The sequence below is a fragment of the Jaculus jaculus genome, chromosome 23 (genome assembly GCF_020740685.1).
Source record: "Jaculus jaculus isolate mJacJac1 chromosome 23, mJacJac1.mat.Y.cur, whole genome shotgun sequence".
NCBI lineage: Eukaryota > Metazoa > Chordata > Mammalia > Rodentia > Dipodidae > Jaculus > Jaculus jaculus.
Window position 1 is genome coordinate 4,493,097 of NC_059124.1, and position 21,498 is coordinate 4,514,594.

At 44.4% G+C, this 21,498-nt stretch overlaps 1 protein-coding gene across 1 annotated transcript in view; it reads left to right on the forward strand.

Moving 5' to 3' along the window:
• Ybx3 (Y-box binding protein 3) overlaps positions 1-21,498 on the forward strand; it is a 77,724-nt gene that overhangs the window by 1,401 nt on the left and 54,825 nt on the right. Inside the window, exons 2-3 of the mRNA XM_045139791.1 lie at positions 4,801-4,869; positions 12,334-12,516. Of these exons, the coding sequence (XP_044995726.1) occupies positions 4,801-4,869; positions 12,334-12,516 (252 nt within the window). The remainder of the gene's footprint in view (positions 1-4,800; positions 4,870-12,333; positions 12,517-21,498) is intronic.

Below are 21,498 nucleotides of genomic sequence, written 5' to 3' on the forward strand. Positions count from 1 at the left end.
ATTGCAGGGGCTGAAGCCCTGGCACGCCAATTCTCTCTCCCCCCTTCTATCTCTCTCTCTCTCTCCTTTCCCTCTAAAATAATAAAAAGAAATCTGAAATAATGGGATGCATATGTCTGTCTATAATCTCAACCTGCCTACAGTTATGAGAGACAGATTAGGCACCAAACCATCTATCAAATGCATTTGGTGGTATATGTGTATAGGCACATGGGCACACACATGCCCTGGCACACTTGTGGAGGTCAGAGGAGCTGTCTGTGCTTTGGATTCTCCTGACTCAGTCTCCCATTGCGTAGGCATGCTGGGATCACAGGTGCATACATCAACCTGCATCCCACTGAACATGGGTGCTGGGGAATGGAACCTGGACCAACAGGATTGACGAACACTTTTAGGGGCTCATGAGATGAGTCAGTGATTAAAGGTACTGGTTTGCAAATCCTGCTGACCCAAGTTCAATTCCCCAATACACATAAAGCCAGATGCACAAAGTACCACATGCGTACGGAGTTCAGTTATAGCAGCAAGAGACCCTGAAGCACAAACTCTCTCTCTCCCAAATAAACAAATTAAAGTATATCTAAAGGAGAAATAAATAAGACTGGAGTTCCGAGCCCTTTAATTAGCTCACAACAGTTTGAGATACTCAATAACATCATATCAAGTGGGTATCCTGGCACACTAATGTTCAGTAAATCTTGGTGTCCATGGAAAAGTAATAAGTATGGTTCTTTTCTGTGAATCACAGAACTTTTACAAGAAAACTGTTAATTTTTTAAATATTTTTATTTATTTGGCAGAAAAAGAAGGGGAGAGAGAGAGAGAGAGAATGGGAGTGCAAGAGCCTCCAGCCACTTCAAGTGAACTCCAGACGTCTGCGTCCCCTTGTGCAATTGGCTAAAGTAGAACCTGGGGAATCAAACCTGGGTCCTTTGGCTTTTCAGGCAAACGCCTTAACCGCTAAGCCATCCCTCCAGCCAGAAAACTGTTGAATTTTTAATTTCATTCCAAATGTGTTGTTTGGCTGCCATTGGATCTTCACTTTTGGCACATGAGCTCTGCTATGTAGCTGAGGCTGCCCTCAACCTCAGGACCAACTACCTCAGCCTCCCAAGAGATGGCATTACAAATGTGCACAATCAGGTCTGGCACAATACAACCTCATGTCAAAGGAGCGCAAAGGAAAGGGAGAACCCAGAAACAGAAATAGGAGAAAAGGATCATCTCAGCTTGTCATTTTGTTTATGCAAAACCAATTTAAAAATCTGTGAAATACATTGTAGGGATTTTAAATTTGGATTATAAATCTGAATGCAAAAGTCCCTTGACTTTTCTGACTGTGAAGGAGATTCTAAAAGAACATGACTATCATTTAACTCTGTGAGGTCTATGGTGTCTTCTGAAATCATTACTCCTCCAAGGGCTCCATCTAGGGGTGCAAATTTGAAAGCAGCATGTTCCGTTCATGGATGAACTAGCCATTGTCTTCCTTACTGGCACCTCCCACCTGTGAAATCATTATGAAACAACAGTGTTTCACAACAGCAAAAGTGAAGAACAGTGCCTCTATACATCATGAAAGGTAGTTATTTCCCAATAGTTACACTTCTTTCATTTTCTCCTCTAAAATGTTAATGTCAATCAAACGTTATTAGCATGACCTTACAGGATTTAGACTTAGGTGAAGAAAGAGAGCCTGGGTGCAGGGGCTCATACCTGTAACCCCAGAATTTGGAAAGCTGCGATGGGATGCCCACCATGATTTGAAGATCATCCTGGGCTATATAGTGAAATGCAATCTCAAAAACAGGGAGAATGTTCTAGCTTGCACTTTTGCCTGTTGCCATCTGAGGATGCACCAATTCTCTCTCTCTCTCTCTCTCTCTCTCTCTCTCTCTCTCTCTCTCTCTCTTTCTCTCTCTCTCTTCTCTCTAAAAAAAAAGAAGAAGAAGAAGAGAGGGCTGGAGAGATGTTTTAGTGATTAAGGCATTTGCCTGCAAAGCCAAAGGACCCAAGTTCAATTCCCCAGGACCCACATAAGCCAGATGCACAAGGGACACATGTGTCTGGAGTTTGTTTGCTGTGGTTGGAGGCCCTGGCGTGCTCATTCTCTCTTGGTCTCTCTTCTCTCTATCTCTTTCTGCTTGCAAATAAATAAATAAAATTTAAAAAATAGAAGAGAGACTAATTGGGAAGAAGGGGCTCAGTGGAGGGATGATTTGGAAGGGGGGCAAAGTGTTTGGCTGGAGGAGATTATGATCATGACATAGTGTCTATGTTATGGAATTGTCACTAAAAAGTTTAAAATATCCCCAAATAAAACCAAAAGAGTTATCTACAACAAAGATGAGCAACTAGAAACCCACAAACACAAAAAATACAAGTAACAAGAGCCTCTAAAAGATCATAACTGAACAGCTACTGAACTAAAATGTACTGGAGCATGTAAAACACAACACGAAGAATTCAGAAGTTCACTGGTAGTAGAGATAGCGAACAGCAAGAGGAGACCAGCAAGCAGATGAATTCTATCCAGATTTAGAGGAAAGTCAGCAAAATAGAGGATAAAAGAAATATAGAGGAAGAAAAAATCAGAAACATGGATGAAAATATCAGCAACACAGAAAATTTCAGCAAAGAAATTAAGATTTTGAAACAACAGAAATTTCAGAAATGATAAACTCAATGAATGAAAAGCTTAAAAACACAGTGGAGGGTGGACGTGCTGGCTCACACCTTTAATCCCAGCACTCAGGAGGCAGAGGTAGGAGGATCCCCATGAGTTCAAGGCCATCCTGAGGCTACATAGTGAATTCCAGGTTAGCCTGTGCTAGAGTGAAACCCTACCTCAAAAATAATAATAATAAAATAAAAAACAGTGGAAAGTATTTTCAGTAGACTGAATGAAGCAAGAAAAATAAAAATTAAAAAAGAAGTCTCAGGGATGAAGAAAATCAAAGAAATCCTAGTCAAGCAACAATGCCCAAGAACCTTGGAGTTCCATCAATGTGATCAATGTGTGAGAACCCATGAATAAATGAGGAGATTCAATAAGCAGCGACGACACTGAGAATCTATTCAATACAACTATGGCAGGCAGTTAACCAAAACCAAGAGAAGAGAGTATGTATCCAAAAGCAAGAAGCATTTTGAATCCCAAATGAACATGACCAAAGAGTATAATGTAAACCATGCCTGACAGAGTCAAGACATAACCCAGGTTGCTCTCCAGGGTCAGATGCCATTCCAAGGTGCCAGCCGGGGAGGGAGCAAGCTGGTACAAGGCCAGAGGGGAGCAGGCGTGGGGCACCGTTGGGAGGCTGAGATTATGCACCAGGGCTAGACCATTCCAGAGCAACTGCTTGGGTGAGAGCCAGCCAGGAACAGGTCAGTGGGGAGCAGCTCACCAACTCGGATTCTACTTCTCACTCCCACCTTGCAATATCCCCCAGCTCCCCATTTTTTTTTCTGAAGGAGGGCTCAGGCAGAAGTTTCTGTATGAGCTTCAGCCCCCTGGAGAAGCCTGGAGCTGATCTCTCTCCCGACAGACAATAGATCCGGAAGTCAGTGCCCAGCATAGTAGCCAGGCCTCCCAGAGTCCTACAGAGATTCACCAGCGAGGGCACACACAAAGCAGACCCTCTGCAGGATCGAGCGCATCCAATCCGGCATCTTCAATCCCACATCTCTGGGGAACAATTTAGACCAGGCCACCCAACTCAGGCAACACAAGAGCTGCTACTGTTGCATCCAAACTGAGAGAACTGCCCTCCAGATGGACAGACCACAACACAGAAAACCCAGCAGAGGGACCCCAATCAACGCCAACTAACGCCTCAATGGAAGCCTCCAGTGAAAGCTTAGAGGGGACCCAAGACATGGAAGCTCAAAATGAAATCTCGACAAACATTTTAAACAAACTTAAACATCCAGCTGATTGGGAAAATTAAAAAAAAAAAAACTGGACAAAGAATAATCAAACAGGAACTATGCCTCAAAAAGAGAGGGAAGAGAAAGGAATAGCAATAAAATACAATTAGAAGTCCCAGGAATAGATCTGTAGAAATAAAATCATCTAATCTTTGACAAAAATTTCAAAAACATGAATTGGAAGAGAAGACAGTCTTTTTAACAAATGATGCTAGGAAAATAGGGCCGCTATATATAGAAGTAGAAAAGTAGGGCTGGAGAGATGGCTTAGTGGTTAAGCGCTTGCCTGTGAAGCCTAAGGACCCCGGTTCGAGGCTCGGTTCTCCAGGTCCCACGTTAGCCAGATGCCCAAGGGGGGGCACACATCTGGAGTTCATTTGCAGTGGCTGGAGGCCCTGGCGTGCCCATTCTCTCCCTCTCTATCTGCCTCTTTCTCTCTCTGTCACTCTCAAATAAATAAATAAAAATAGCAAAAAAATGTATACAAAAAAAGAAGAGGAAAAGTACATCCATATATCTCCCTGCACACATATTAATTCAGGATAAATCAAAGAACTTAATATAAGACCTGCCAGGGGAAAATGCTTCAAGATAGAGTCATGGACAAGGGCTTTCTGAAAAGGAACCTATAGTACAGGCCATAATCTTAGGAATTGACACATGGGATTATATAAAATTAAAAAGCATCTCTACAAGCAATAAAATGAATCTCCCTAAAGTGGACACAACAGGAAACCATTCTGTTAAGCAAAATAAGCTTTACTCAGAAAGACAAAGACCATGTTTTCTCTAACACATAGAATCTAGACTTGAAAGTATGTCTGTCCGTGTATATGTAGATGTGTGTTAATATGTGCGTCTGTGTAGGTCATGAAAGTAGAAAAGGAATCATGAGAAACAAAGAGGAGGGCTTCAGCGTGGAGGAAGAAAAAGCGGGTAATAAGACACATGTGTCCAGGAAGCAGAAGGGGGTACTTTGGGGGGAAAGGAAGGCAGCCAGCCAAAAGGAGGTCAGAGGGGAGAGGCGGACGCAGTAGGGGCGGAAGGTAAATTACAGCCAAGTATGTAACAGCGTGGATATAGGAACTACTAGAATGAATTCTACTTACTTCTATGCTAATTTAAGTTTAACTTACAAAACTTTAATTAAAACAAACAAAGAATTTTTGTCTTTCGTCAATTCTCTAACTCATAAAGAAAATAAAGCAGGGCATGGTGGTGCACACCTTTAATCCCAGCACTCAGGAGGCAGAGATAGAAGGATCACCTTGAGTCTGAGGCCAGCCTGGACTACGAAGTGAGTTCCAAGGCAGCATGGGCCAGAGTGAAGCCCTACTTCAAAAAAAAAAAAAAAAAAAAGTGGGGGCAAGAAAATAAAGTGAAGGCTTAAAAGTTTAACTAGGGCTGGAGAGGTGACTCGGCTGTTAAGGTGCTTGTTTGCAAAACCTCACAGCTTGGGTTCGATTCACCATGGCCCACATAAAGCCAAATGCACAAAGTGCATATTAGTCTGGAGTTTGCAGCAACAAAAGGCCCTGGTGCCCATTCTCTCTCTTCCTCTCTCCCTGCAAATAAATAAAATTTTTTTTAGGTTTAAACAATTTTGTCAAATTTTTTTTTTAAATATTTTTGTTCATTATTTATTTATTTATTTGAGAGTGACAGACGGAGAGAAAGACAGATAGAGGGAGAGAGAGAGAATGGGCGAGCCAGGGCTTCCAGCCACTGCAAACGAACTCCAGACGCATGCGCCCCCTTATGCATCTGGCTAACGTGGGACCTGGGGAACCGAGCCTCGAACCGGGGTCCTTAGGCTTCACAGGCAAGCGCTTAACTGCTAAGCCATCTCTCCAGCCCTTTGTCAAATTTATATTATCCATTATAGGACACAAATCAGAAATAAAATTTGAATTTTAACTCATGTTTTTTTCAATGTGGCATTTATATTTACAGAAATTTAAAATAGATATCAAGGGCTGGAGAGGTGGCTTAGTACTTAAGGCAGTTGGTTGGGAAACCTAAGGACCTAGGTTCAATTCCCCAAATCCCACATAAGCCATATACACAAGGTGGTGCATACATCTGGAGTTTGTTTGCAGTGGCTGGAGGCCCTGGCAGGCCATTCTCTTTATTTGTCTCTCTGTCCTTCTCTGTCACTAATAAATAAAAATAAAATAGATGCCAAGATCAAGGACTTTAGAGGACATTTGTCCTCCCTAAGCACTTTCCTGAATATGAAAGGCTTGTGAACTTTGTTGGTATTTCCATTTAAAAGTGGCTTATCTTGCCAGGTGTGGTGGTGCACGCCTTTAATCCCAGCACTCAGGAGGCAGAGGTAGGAGTTCAAGGCCACCCTGAGACTACATAGTGAATTCCAGGTCAGCCTGGGCTAGAGTGAGACCTGAACTTGAAAAACAAAAAAAAAAAAAACAAAACAACAACAACAAAAAAAGTGGTTTGTCTCTCTCCTAGGCCTTTGGGAATTGGTGGCTTATACAATTAATTATAACGTGTTGCCCAACCCTTGACACAAGTGAATCCCAAAGGATCCAAAACATACCAGGAAGACAAAGTTACAACTGTCATCCTTCCCCCTTTACTCCATACTTGTTTGGTTTGTTTTGGGGACCTTTTTTTTCTTTCTTTTTGAGACAGGGGTCTCACTCTATAGCCCAGGCCTGCCCGGAATCAAGACCCCCAAGCTTCCGCTGAGGGGGGTCGCAGGCTGCATCACCAGCAGGCTTGGAGGACCCCACTGCTGCTTGGCGGCCTCATTCTCCGTGAATCCTCTTTGGAAAGCGTTCCATCCCAGCATTTAGGGACAGCTTCTCTTGCAGATTTCTACAGGTGGCTGAGATTGCTGGGAGAGCTGGAAATGCAAGCAAAGATGAACAGTACAGAAGTCACTGAACACAGTACGACGCAGCTAGTGAATCACTGAAGACCACTTACGGCTGTTCGTGCTCCTGAGACAGGAGGCGGTTTCCTTCATAGTACTTACGTTTTAATGTTTCATTGACAACTCCCATCCACACAGACAACCTGCAACGATCAGTCTTCTCCCAACACCCTCCCGTTTCCACCCCCAAATCCCCCTCAACGGACTCCCTTCTTCTTTCTAAGCAGTTTCTCTTCTATTTCGATGTCATTTTCCTCTTACTAGGCAGGGATTTTTTTCTTTTTATTGGCAATTTTATACACGTATACAACTTATTTTGATTATATTCAATCTCCATTTAGTCGCTCTGACCTCCCTCCCATTCCTGTTGAACACTTTTTTCTTCCCAACTAGTCTTCCCCTCCGACATTCATGTCTCTTTGTGTGTGTGTGTGTAAGAGAGAGAGAGAGACCCACTGAGTTGAATTAGCGTTACCTGAGCATTGATAAGCAATTGTTTACTGGAACATGGCATCTCTCCAGTGAAGAAAAGACTCTCCCTTCCTCTGAAAACATTAAGTGCCAGGAGCTCCTCAGAGAGGATCAGGCCTCATGACCCAATGCTGACAGAGCCAAATCATTGCTGGTAACTCTCGTAGACAGCGTCATGTTGCTGGGATATACGAATTTCTTTCTTTGAGAGACAGAGAGAAACAAAGATAGACGTAGAATGGGCATACCAGGGCCTCTTGACACTGCAAACAAACACTAAGTACACGGGCTACTTTCTGCATCTGGCTTCACGTGGGTGCTGGGGAATCGGACCGAGACCACCAGGCTTTGCAAGCAAGCACCTTTATCTGCCAAGTCACCTTTATGGCCCAAATATTTTTATTATATTTTTGACTGCCTTATGAAAGTTCTATATAGCTTTATTCATACTTCTTTAGTTATGGCTAGCCCTCCCTTCACCCCTTCCTTTCCAATTCCCCTACCCCTATCCTCATTGAAACCTTTCCACCCCCCGTTTTTCCTCCTCCACTACTTTCATATTGTGCTTATTTTTACACCCCCCCATACACACTTCTCCACCAGAGAGGCAAATGATATCATTAAATTCACTGGGTCTATGTTGTTAATCTGTGTTATACTTCCTTACCTATTTTTTTTAAAAAAGGATTGGGGCTGAAGAGATGGCTTAGGGGTTAAGATGTTTGCCTGCAAAGCCAAAGGATCCCAGTTCGATTCTCCAGGACCCACAAAAGCCAGATGCACCAGGGGACACATGCATCTGGAGTTGGTTGCAGTGGCTGGAGACCCTGGCATGCCTATTCCCTCTCTCTTTCTCTCTCTCTCTCTCTCTCTCTCTCTCTCCCTCTCGGCTTCTTTCTTTCTCAAATAAATTAAATATTTTTTAAAGGATTAAATATCCAAGTTCACCCTGCATTGTCTTCTCTTTATCCTTATGTCACATGGAGATTATGGAAATTTCTTTGTGGTCAACCACAATATCCCCATCAAGTAAAAAGAAAATAAAATGGGGCTGGAGGTATGGCTTAGCAGTTAAGGTGTTTGCCTGCAAAGCCAAAGGACCCTGGTTCAATTCCCCAGGACCCACATTAGCCAGGTGCACATGCATCTGGAGTTCATTTGTAGTGGCTAGAGGCCCTGGCATGCCCATTCTCTTTCTCTCTCTCTCTCTCCCTCTCTCTCTCCCTCTCTCTCTCTCCCTCTCTCTCTCTCTCTCTCCCTCCCTCTTTCTCTGTCAAATAAATAAATAAATAAAACTAAAATATTTTTAAACTCCCTTTTTCTCTGTCAAATAAATAAACAAATAAAACTAAAGTATTTTTTAAAAGAAAGAAAATAAAATTATTGTAATTATTGTTACTGGTAAACAAGATTTGTTAAAGGATTAGAATCTTGAGAATTCGTATAGCTTCCTAACTGAGAACATTATTCATTTAAATTAGATATAACCATGGGTGGTGATGTGTGCCTGCAATGTCAGCATTGAGAAAGTACAGACAGGATGGACAGAAATTTATTTTCAGCTACATAGAAAGTTTAAGGTCAGCCAGAGCTATATAGTGAGACCCTGTCTCAAAAAGAAAAGAAGCCGAAGCCGGGCGTGGTGGCGCACGCCTTTAATCCCAGCACTCGGGAGGCAGAGGTAGGAGGATTGCCATGGGTTCAAGGCCACCCTGAGATGACAGAGTTAATTCCAGGTCAGCCTGGACCAGAGTGAGACCCTACCTCAAAAAAAAAAAAAAAAAAAAAAAAAAAGGAAAGAAGCCAGGCATGGTAGCAACACGCCTTTAATCCCAGCACTCAGGTGGCTGAGGTAGGAGGATCACTGTGAGTTCAAGGCCAGCCTGAGACTACATAGTGAATTCCAGGTCCATCTAGGCCACAGTGAGAACCCTACCTTGGAAAAAAAAAAAAAAGGAAAGAAAAGAAAGAGGAATTTCTTTTGACAACTTCCATAAACATAGACAACGTAGGATGATCTCACACTCACCTCCATCACCTTCCCTTTCCATCCTCCCAAATCCCCCTTCGACTGAATCCTCTCATCTAAGAAGGAATTTTGCATAATGAAAGCTATCAGCCTGGTAAAGCACTTATCTGGCACATGCAAAGCTCTGGCTTCAATTGTCAGCATGAAAGAAGGAAGGAAGCAAGGGAGGGAGGGAAGGAGAAGACAGGCAGAGAGGGAGGAAGGGAAGGTAGGAGGGAAGGAGAAAGGGAGACAGAGAGGGAGGGAGGGAAGGAAGAGGGGAGGAAGCAAGGCTGATGTTGAGCGCTTGCAGTCTCCGCATGTGGGTGGCCGAGGATTGCTATCTGGAGGCCAACCTGGGCTAAACAGCAAGATGCTCTAAATAGGCAAACTGGACAAAGGGCAGAAATCCTCCCTGCTCTGGAAAAGGCAAGGCCATTGGTATGCAAAGGAAAGCAAATCATGACTTGCAAGGCAAGGGGACCCCCTTGATTGTCAGCAGATTGCTTGGGAGATAGCTTGCAGGCCAGAAGAGCATGGAACAAATTGGAATGACTAAGGAAAGGGGTGTAGAGTCTCACCAACGCCGACCAAAATATTCTCCCACCAAGACTGACCTTCATAAATGAAGGAAGAGACTTTCCCAGACCTGATAGTTCAGCACTGGACTTTCCCTCTAGGGAGTGCCAAAAGACATGCCTTTTTTCGTTTTGTTTTATTTTAGCCTGGTGTGAATTGACTTGTTTTTGTTTGTTTGTTTGTGTATGTGTGTGCGTGTGAGAGAGAGAGAGAGTTGGCACGCCAGGACTTCAGCCAGTGCAGCCGAACTCCAGATGCTTGCACTATCTAATGGGCTTGTGCGACCTTGCACTTGCCTCACCTTGGTGCGTCTGGCTAATGTGGGATCTGGAGAGTCGAAAGTGGGTCCTTAGGCGTCGCAGGCCATCGCCGTAACTGCTAAGCCACATCTCCAGCCTTGACTTGGTTTTGACAGCATCTGGCCAGGAGCTCGTGATTGTATGCTCCTCCACACCCAGCTCCTGAAGGAGTTTCTTCAAGTTGAAATGAAAGAAATCTAGAAAGAAAGAAAGAAATTCGTAGGAGATACTATAAAATTCACTATAAAAGAAAAGATGCAGTAAAACTCCAAATGCTGTAGTAATATACAAGTCATCTTTAGCTCTATCCAATGTAAATAGCACAGTCTTGCCAGGCATGGCTGCACATGCCTCTCGTCCCAGCTCTTGGGAGGCAGAGGCGCAGGCAGGAAGAACGGGACTTCAGTCCTCTTTGACTATATCGTGAGCTTGAGGCCACCTGGGCTACATGAGACCGATCTCAAAAGATGAAAGTGGGCGGGAGAGATGGCTTGGTGGTTAAGCACTTGCCTGTGAAGCCTAAGGACCCCGGTTTGAGGCTCGATTCCCCAGGACCCACGTTAGCCAGAGGCACAAGGGGGCGCCCACGTCAGGAATTCGTTAGCAGTGGCTGGAGGCCCTGGCACGTCCACTCTCTCTCTCTCTCTCTCTCTGTCTGTCTGTCTGTCTCTCTCTCTGTCTGCCTCTTTCTCTGTCTGTCTGTCACTCTCAAATAAATAAATAAAAATAAAACAAAAAAATTTTAAAAAATGAAAGTACCTATTATCACCAATTAACTGTACATAAAGTACTTTGTTAATGATAATGACATGGCAAAGATGTAAAACCACATCAGTGACAGCCAGGGAGAAGAATCAAGTAACGAGCTGACCGTGTGCATATGGTTGAGGGAACATTTTTGGCGAGAAATATATAGGTGCTTCTCAGCTTATAACAGGGTTGCGTCTTGACAAAAATCATTGTAAGTTGAAGGTGTATCTAATACACTTCACATATATCATACCATAGCAACCCAGCACAATATTTCCCTGTGTGACCCTGTGACTAGCCGCTGCTGCCAAGGATGGTGATCTAGGAAGTATTGCACCACACACCACCAGCTCGGGCAAGCTCAGCATTCCAAACGGGAAGTAAGTTTGTATTAATGCATATCACGTTAGCATTGCTGTAAAGGTGAAAACATTACTCAACAGTCTTGTAAGTCAGCAATGACTTGCATATCATTAACAGATTTACTTTTCTTTTCTTTTTCAAGGAAGGGTCTCTCTGGGCCAGGCTGTTCTGGAATTTACTATGTAGTCCCAGGAAGGCCTGGAACTTGGGGCAATCCTACCACCATGCCCTCGTCAGCGTTGGGATTCACAGCGTGAGCTACTACAGCCGACTCTAAGATGTTTTATATGAGCCTTGTGGAAATCACAAAGAATAAAATCTGCACTACACAGATATACAAGAGATAAAAAGAAAAGGACTAAAGGATGCCAATATAAAAATATCATCAAATCACACATGAAGCTATGCACTGTAACCTGAAGGAACTACAAAACAGTCAGAAATAGCACAATGCCAGCAGAATGTGCTCATCTATTTATAATTAAAGCTGGGTGTGGCAGTGCACGCGTAAACACACTGTTTAGAAAATAGAAACATGAGTTCAAGTCCAGTCTCAGATACATGAGCTCATCTCATCAGCAAAATAAATTACTTTAAATGAATTAAATTAGCCAATCAGAGGCAGAGGTAGGAGGATCACCATGAGTTCGAGGCCATCCTGAGACTACATAGTATAATCCAGGTCAGCCTGAGCTAGAGTGAGACCTTACCTCAAAAAAAAAAAAAAAAAAAAAAAAAAATCCCACAGGATCCAGCTACGTATTGCTTGTAAGAAATTTACTCCACTTTTAAGAACATATGACTGAAAAGCAGCAGATGGAGAAAGGTTTTCCATGCAAATGATAACTAAAAGAGAACAAATGTTGTGTCTTCACTGACATAAGACAAAATGGGCTTTAAAGTTAAAAACTGGAGACAAAAGGTCATTATCGAATCACATGAAGGAGACTCCCGAAGAGGATGTGACAAGTACAAATGTATCTATATATAACATCAGAATACATAAATATGTAAAGCGAATCTTAGCATAGTTAAGGGAGCAGTAGACAATGGTGGAGTAATCGTGGGAGGCTTCGACAAGGAATGGATCGGCCAGACTGCAGGTCGACACAAGCGCAGTAGATCACGTCGACCTGACAGCCCAGGTCAGTGGTTCAAGAGCGGCGGCATCCACGTCCCTGTGCGCATGCTCTGCTCGCGCAAGCTTCGCCCAGGTCAGGCACGTGTTCGTAGGTGAATCACATCTTCACCAGCTCAGAAGAACCCAGAGTGAGGGGCTCTGCAGGGCAGCGGAGCAAGGAGCCCAGTCCCCTGAACGTGGGCCACCACCGTGCCTTAGCAGCAGCCCTGTGCGCCTCGTACAATCTGGAGGAATATTTTGGCCAACCACTTTAGAAAAATTCACGACAATTTTGGCAGGAATCCGTGTTTTGAGTATATATGATTTTTTTAAAATTCGTGCATGCGATGTGCGTAAGTATGGGATGTGCGTGTGGGATCACAGCCCTCGGAGAGGAGTCAGTGCGCCTCATCCATTTTGTGTGGTGACGGAGGCAGGACCCAGGGCCCTGTGCATGCTCAGCAGGCCCTCCACCCACTTGGTGTTGGTTCCATAGATGAAAGGTCACTAAAGTGGTTTTGGGTATTTGGAGGGTTTTTTTTTTTAAATTGTTTATTTATTTATTTATTTGAGAGTGACAGACACAGAGAGAAAGACAGATAAGGGAGAGAGAGAGAATGGGCTCGCCAGTGCTTCCAGCCTCTGCAAACGAACTCCAGACGCGTGCGCCCCCTTGTGCATCTGGCTAACGTGGGTCCTGGGGAATCGAGCCTCAAACCGGGGTCCTTAGGCTTCACAGGCAAGCGCTTAACCGCTAAACCCGGGGAAGTATTTTGTTATTTCCCCAGCTAGCCTCAGATGTCTACACTCAAGTGGTCCTCCAGCCTCAGCCTCACAACTATGCAAGATTAAGGTCTGCAACATCACACTGGCTCTGAAGTATGCTTTTCTTCTATTTTCTCTCTCTCTCTCTTGTTTTGTTATGGTTTGGTTTGGGTTTTTTTTTTGAGATGGATCTCACTGTAGCCCAGTCTGACCTGGAATTCACTCCATAGTTTCAGGGTGGCCTTGAACTCATTGCAATCCTCCTACATGTGCCTCCCAAGTGCTGGGATTAAAGAAGTGGTTAGTTTTCTTGAAGTAAAGATGTATCTCAGGCTGACCTTGAACTCACTATGCAGCCAAGATTGGTCTTGAATACCTGATCTTTCTGCCTCAGCCTCCTGAGTTACACCCAACCTTGTTGAGACAGGGTCTCATGTAGTCCAGGCTAGCCTCAATCTCACTATGTAGCCAAGGATGAATTTGAACTCCTGATCGTCATCTATGTGGGCTTCTTGTGTCCTTGCTCCTTTCACAAAGCTGTGTTCGGGAATTGTAAGAAACCAATCTGAGTGGCCGGAGTCGGAGTGACTACAGCCATGGACCGCTCACTCTGTCTTCTCAGAACGCTTCCCTAAGCGTCTCTCATTTCTCTGTCTCTGACATCTGGCTTCAGCATCCCTTGACTTCGTCAACGTGACTCTGCCAAGGCAGGCCATCCTCCCCACATACCCTGAATGTTCTGCTTGGAAATAGAGCTGGCTAGCTGGTGAGTCTAGCAACACATGAGCAGTTGCTTGGGAAGGGATAGACAGTGCGGCACCTCGGGACAGCGAACACCAGGCAATCAAAGGACGCCTAGCAGCCGGCCCATGCCTTAACTAACTGCAGCTCCATGGCCGCTGCTTGGCCCTGAGTTCAAGCATCAGACACGGGGTCCCATCCCTCCAGCATCCCTCTGCAAACACAGGGCGAACTGAGAACCAGTGAATGTTTTCTTTGACTTATTTGAGATTTGGTATGTCCCAAATGCATGACAGAGAGATCAGGAGGTAGTAGATCATTCGTCAGAAACCACTTTGTATGATATTGATTAACATGTATTGATTAGAGTATCATGTATTACAATTCTCAATAAAAATGTTTCAAAACAAAGGCAAACAATGAGCTAGAGATGCGCTGTTTGTCACCCTAAACTAGGTCAAGCATTTAAATTGCAGGAAATATAGGCAGTTCCTTGTGAGATGTCAAGTCATGGTTTATTTTACCATATATTTAAGCTCAACTATGAAAATGTATATGACTGGGGGCTAGGGCAATAGCAAACCCTGCCTGCATGGGCTTAATTCCCCAATCACCAACATAAAGCCAGGTGGGCATTCATTTGCCAAAGCAAGAAATGCTGGCAAACACACACACACATACACATGGCAGTAAAATAAATCAATATAAAAAAATAACATAAGACTATGAGAATGAGAAAGTTTTAGTGTTAATTTCAACGATACTAGTGGAGATCTAGTGAAACATTTAAAATCATGTAGGTTGCTGTAATTTATTTTAAATTTCCAGATGTCCCACTTAGTTAAAGTTCTAGCTTTACAATTATAACACCTGTGTGATCATTAGTTACGTAGCAACTAATCATTGACTATGGATTCAAGTTTATCTGAACATTTTTAAAGAAAATGTTATATTGCTTGTTTCCTTCCTAAACAGCTCAATAAAACCACAGTAACTGAGGTGTTATTTTTCCACATACTGAGTTGTCTAATAATGCTCCTTGAACCTGCAAAAAAAAAAAAAAGCAAACAAAAAGAAAATATTGTATTGATTAGAAATATCACAACAAAATTTTTCAAACTTATTTGAGAAGGAGAGAGAATATGGGGGCTCCAGAGCCTCCTGTCTCTGCAAAAGAACTCCAAATGCAGGTGCCACTTTGTGCATCTGGCTTTTCGTGGGTCCTGGGGAATTGAACCTGGGCTCTTGGCTTTTCGAACAAGTAAGTACCTTTCATAACTAATTCTCCCTTCCAGCCCCACTGTAATTATGTATATGTATGTATGTATGTATTTATTTAAGAAAGAGAGGAAGGGAAGGAGAGAGAGAGCAAAAGAGGCAGAGAGAGAGAGAATGGGCACATCAGGGCCTCTAGCCACTGCAAACGAACTCCAGATGCGTGCGCCCCCTCATGCATCTGGCTGATATGGGTCCTGGGGAGTTGAACCTGGATCCTTTGGCTTTGCTGGCAAGTGCCTTAACTGCTAAGCCATATCTCCAGGCCTCCCTCTGTAAATTTTTAAATATAACTTTTTAAATAAATGACAGAACCAGAGTGTTTGCCTAACATGCATGAGGCCTTGAGTTTCTCCATCCACAACACGACAAAATAAAGAGAAGGAGAAGAGAAGAGGAAGGAAAGGGAAGAGAATACTGCGGGAAAGGACAAGTGTGGAGGTCTGAAATGCCGAAGGACATCTTGGTTAAAAGATAGAAACCATGGGCTGGAGAGATGGCTTAGCGGTTAAGCGCTTGCCTGTGAAGCCTAAGGACCCTGGTTCGAGGCCCGGTTCCCCAGGTCCCACGTTAGCCAGATGCACAAGGGGGCGCACGCATCTGGAATTCGTCTGCAGTGGCTGGAAGCCCTGGCGCGCCCGTTCTCAACCTCTCTCTCTCTCTCTCTGTCTCTTTCTCTCTCTGTCACTGTCAAATAAATAAATAAATAATGAACAAAAAAGATAGAAACCAGGCAAGATGTCTGGTAGGGGCGAGATTAGTGGTGAAGATTCTCCTAACGCACAATTAATGGAAACAAAGAAGAGAAGAGCGCCAAGGACAGTCATTAGAGTGCCGGCTTAGAGGTGGAATGTAAAACCGTCAGACAGGTTAGCCCTGTTTCCACTCCCTACACACACACACACACACACACACACACACACACACACACACACCACAGTAAGCACTGCTGCTCCTGGTGGGGAGAAGTCAGTGTGAGGAACTGGGTCGTAGACACGATGCGTTTGCAACACCCAGAAGACAAGAGGGTCTCCTGTGCTGCCAGTTTCAGTGCAACCAACTCTCAGCCGCCTCCACTACAGCCCCAGGGGAGGGCATGGGATTCTCAAATCCAACTTGAGAATCTTTCCATTAGAAATGCCAAATTCAGAAAAAAAAAAAAAAAAAAAGTCAAACCACACCAGGGAAAGTGGTTTCATTAAGGAAAGTTTCCAAATAGAAAAGTAATAAGAAAAAAGAAATGAATAAGAATTTAAAAAAAAACATCAAAATTGGAAAAGGAGAAAAGAGAAATAATAATTGTCATTGAAAATTCAAGAGAAGCCAAAAAACAATTAGTTAAGTCAATCAGCCCACCAGTTCAAAGATTACTGAGGAATTTCAAGTAAGTTAGCAGCCCTGGTGCGCCCATTCTCTCTCCCTCTCTCTCCTCTTCTTTCTCTGCCAAATAAATAGATAAATATTTTTAAAACCTTTAAAATAATTTATCAAGTGAGTTGAAGCTATAAAAAAATAGCAGTGTTCAATGGAAGTTGGAGAAAACCCAGTGGCAGGTCTTTGAAAGAAAATCGCAAACACTGCTGAGGGGTTTAAAAATGAAGATCTAAGAGAGGGCCCTGCGTCGTGTTCACAGTTGCGGAGGACGGAGCTGCGGAGACGGCTCGGTGGGTGAGAGCATCTGCTGCTCACGCGTGAGGCCCCGGGCCCAGCGTTGTCCAGCACCCCTGTGAAAAGCTGGGTGTGGCTGCACACGCCTGGAACCCCAGCGCCGAGGGGTGGGGTGCAGAGACGCGGGAGGATCCCTGGGGATCATTAATCAGCCAGTCTGACCCACGGCAGCTCCAGTTCCACTGTGAAACTCCGCCGCGAGGAAAGACGGCAGAAGACGGGCTCCAAAGGGCGCCTGACATCCTCCACGGGCCTCAGCTGGCATGCTCATGCACACACTCATCCGTGTGCACACACACACCACACATACTGTATACATGCCACACACACACACACACACACACACACACACATAAAATTTGCATCGAAGCTGGTCGTGGGAGCACACACCTATAAATCAGAAGAATTGAGAAGGCTGAGATAGGAGAATTGTTTCGAGTTCAAGGACAACTTGGGTTACATAGTGAGTTCCAGGTCAGCCTAAACTGCAAAGACATATCTCAATAAATAAATAAAATATCTCAATAAATAAATAAATAAATAAATAAATAAATAATAAGGCCAGGCGTGGTTGGCACACAACTTTAATCCCAGCACCCAGGAGGCAGAGGTAGGAGGATCGCTGTGAGTTTGGGGCCACCCTAAGACTACAGAGTGAATTCCAGGTCAGCCTGCGCTAGAGTGAGACCCTACCTTGAAAAACAAAAATAAATAAATAAATAAAGAATAAAAGGAGCTGGGTGTGGTGGCACACACCTTTAATCCCAGCACGTGGGAGGCAGAGGCAGAACTGCCGTGAGTTCGAGGCCACCCTGAGGCTACACAGTGAATTCCAGGTCAGTTAAAGTGAGACTCTACCACAAAAAAAAACAAATAAAATAAAATAATAAAAATAAAAGGGCAGAAGAGATAATAGTGGTTAAGGCACTTGCCCACGAAGCCTAAGGACCCAAGTTCAACCCTCCAGATCCCACGTTAACCAGATGCACAAAGGTGAGGCAAGTGCAAGGTCACACATGCCCACTAGGTGACGCAAGCGTCTGGAGTTCAATTTCAGTGGCTTAAGCCCTGGCATGCTGTGGTAGTTTGAATAGATGGCCCCCAATATATCCAGTGTTTTATTCGTTTGTAGTCTGCATCTGCAGACTCCTGGCTGGAGGGACCTTAAAGTGCGGTGGCGGGTTTGAAATTTCAATCTAAAGATATGCAAAGTGTGCCTAGCTGGAGTTCCTGAAGTGTGCTGTGCTGTGTGGCTTTTGGCTTTTAGGCTTGTGCTTCTCTCTCTCTGCTTGGACCTGTGAAGACAGGCCAGCTTCTTCTGCCATTATGAACTTCCCCTGGATCAATAAATATCCCTCCCTCTATGACTGTGCCTGGTCTGGAAGTTCATCTCTGAACCGGAAGCTGTCTGCTACACATGCCAATCCTCTGTCTCTCTAAAAGAAAAGGAGAGAGGAGGGGAGGGGAGGGGAGGGGAGGGGAGGGGAGGGGAGGGGAGGGGAGGGGAGGGGAGGGGAGGGGAGGGGAGGGGAGGGGAGGGAAAAGAAAATGGATAATTGAAACTTATTCTCCCTGAATTATTCTACTTCAAAATCCAAACAAAATTTTGCCATGAAATTTACAAGATTCTAAACTTGATCTGTGTCCTGCCTTAAGATGTAAACAGGACACAAGTGGAACATGAAAACATGGGAGGGATTAACCAATACCTACTGATGGGGGGGGGCACTGATGTGCTCTTAGTCAACCAATTAAAACCCAGCAGGGACAGTCTTCTGACCAATGGACTAACAGTAGGCGTGTTTAAATCCCTCACTAAGCCTGAGAAAAAGAAACCAGAGTGACTGTGGCCTAAAGGGCTCAGGAGCAGTCAAGACGTAAATCAAAACTGAAATAAAGGTATGTGTGGCTTCTCTGAAATAGAGAGATGTCGCCTCTGAAAGTGAGAAGAAGAAACACAGGTGGGGGATTGCTTGCAAAGCCTGACAGCCCAGGTTCAATTTCCACTTACCCACATTGAGCCAGATGCACATAGTGGTGCATGCAGCTAGAGTTTGCAGCGGCATGAGACCCTGGCATACCTGTCCTGTCCTCTCTCTCTCTTTACTAATAGGTAAATTTTAAAAGAAGAAGGAAGCATGGCAGGAACTCTCAAGGAGTGTTTGGTGAATAGGACAGGCCTTGAATTCCCCCTTGGGCAGCAGTTCCGCAAAGAATGACAGAAAAATGCTTCTGAAGAGAGGAGGTGGATGGCTGGGCAGAAATAGACCAGAAAGAGGCAGAATCCCACAAAAAAAAAAAAAAAAAAAAAAAAGAGAGAGAAAGTCCCGTGAGCTGGATTAATCAATTAATTAACTACTCTCAACAAATAATAAATGCTGTAAATAATAAACATCACCCCATTTCAAAAAACAAGCATCTATTATTCAATCATGTAAGTGGAAAGTGTGTTGAGTGTATTGAACTGGAAATCAGGGGACTTTGGATTCTCTTCCAAGATTTACTAAGTAGTTCAGCATTGAAGCTCAGATTCTCTGGAATTGGCTTTTACATTGGAAAATTTTGGAGGATCGTGTGCTGTCACACTGATTGTCACACTCACAGGGGCCTGCCGTAAGCTTTAGAAATCAGAACCCACTGAGGGCCATGTTGCCTCCCCCAGACCTGGGAAAAGGGTCACCGACTGTCTGAGTCTCATTACCCAAGAAATCCACTGGGTGGCAATGGCACTGAACTGAAAGCCAATGCCCAGCGAAGCTACCAGGCTGGAAAGAGCACACACAAAGTCGAAGTGGGAGAGCAATGACTCCCCTGGAAGGACACATATGGCCCTTTGCCATACAAAAAAAAAAAACACAAAAAACAAAAACCTGCTTTATGCTCATTTTATAGAAAAGGAAAAACCAAAATCTTAGGAAGAGAGAAATCAAGTAACTTATCGAAGATAACAGAGGCAGTGAGTGATCTAGACAGAATTCAGTCCTTACAGATCGCCGGCCCTCTCTCCACAGCAAACTGAGCTCTCTGAAGAAAAATCATTAGGCCACCCTCAGAGCGGCCTTTCCTCCCAACCATCCTCCTCATTGGTACAAGGATAACACTTTGCTAGTTTCTTTCATAATGGAAAGGAAGCTTAAATAATCCTATTTAAGGCTGGAGAGATGGTTTAGCAGCTAAGCAGTTGCCTGTGAAGCCTAAGGACCCCGGTTCGAGGCTCGGTTCCCCAGGTCCCACGTTAGCCAGATGCACAAGGGGGCGCACGCGTCTGGAGTTCGTTTGCAATGGCTGGAAGCCCTAGGGCGCCCATTCTCTCTCTCGCTCTCTGTCTCTCTGTCTCTCTCTCTCTTTCTCTTTCTCTCTCTGTCCGTCGCTTTCAAATAAATAAAAATGATCCTATTTATTTTTAGTATAGTTAATATGAATAACTGTCCTAGACACGATTAAATAATGGCTTGATAGTTACAGCAATATCAACTTCACATGTCTTTCCCGTTGCTTAAATTGCCCACGAGTTGCTGAAGAACAGAGCAGAGTTACGGAGCGCTGGCCTAGGTTTAATCCTCGGGATCTCAAAATAAATAGAGCAGGAACATTTCTGGATTGTACCTTATCTATTTTAAAATACTTTGTTTATTTGTTTGTGTCTGTCAATGGGTGCAGGTCAGAGGACGCCTGCCAGGTGTCTATGTCTTCTTTGGAACAAGGCCCCTTTCTTGCTGCTGCGCAGGAGCTGTCAAAGTGTAAACATCAGACCCGCCGGCCCCTGAGCTCTGGGCTCTTCTGGTTGCATTTCCCAGAGACATAAGCGGGAGGGCGATGGAGAGACTTCATTTTGCATCCTTTGCTTCAGAGAGTGCTAGGGACTTGAACTTGGACCAGCAGGCTTGGCAAACAAGCACGTTTAAACCACTAAGAAATCTTCCCAGCCCCATCGTCTCTCACCTGAACCAAAGAACTTTGAGTTTGAGATAACAGAATGTTATTCGGTTTGAGTCCTGTGGGGTAGGAGGAGAAGACTGCTTTGTAAAGTAAGGATGGAACAGAGCAAAGAACCCAGGGCTCCTGGGCCGGCGTCGCTGATCCTTCTAATCCGTATCACTTCAAGAAGCTGCTTTGAGCTAGGGAGATGGCTCAGCAGTTAAAGGCATTTGCTTGCAAAGCCTGAAGGCCCTGGTTCATTTAGAGTGGCAAGAAGCTTTGGCCTGACAATTTTTGTTCCTCTCTCTTTCTCTCTTCTTCCCTCCAAATAAATAAACACAAGTTTAAAAAGAAAGAATCTAAAAAATAAAAAAAGGAAAAAAAAGAAAGAATCTTTGTGTGTGTGTGGGTGTGTGTCTGTGGGTGTGTGTGTGTGTGGGTGGGTGGGTGTGTGGGTGTGTGGGTGTGTGTGTGTGTGTGGTGTGCACGTGGCTTGTGTGCCTGTATGCATATTCACATCTGTGTGGACACGTGTGTGCGGCTGCATGCAGGGGCCAGAGGTTGACATGGTGTGCCTAACTCCGGCACTCTCCACCTTATTTCCCTCACTTGAGCCCAGAGCTTGACAATCTGGCTCGTCTGCCCACTTTGCCCAGGGGACCTCGAGTTCACCCGCAGGGCACCAGGGCTACAGGAGGCCCCCAGCTGG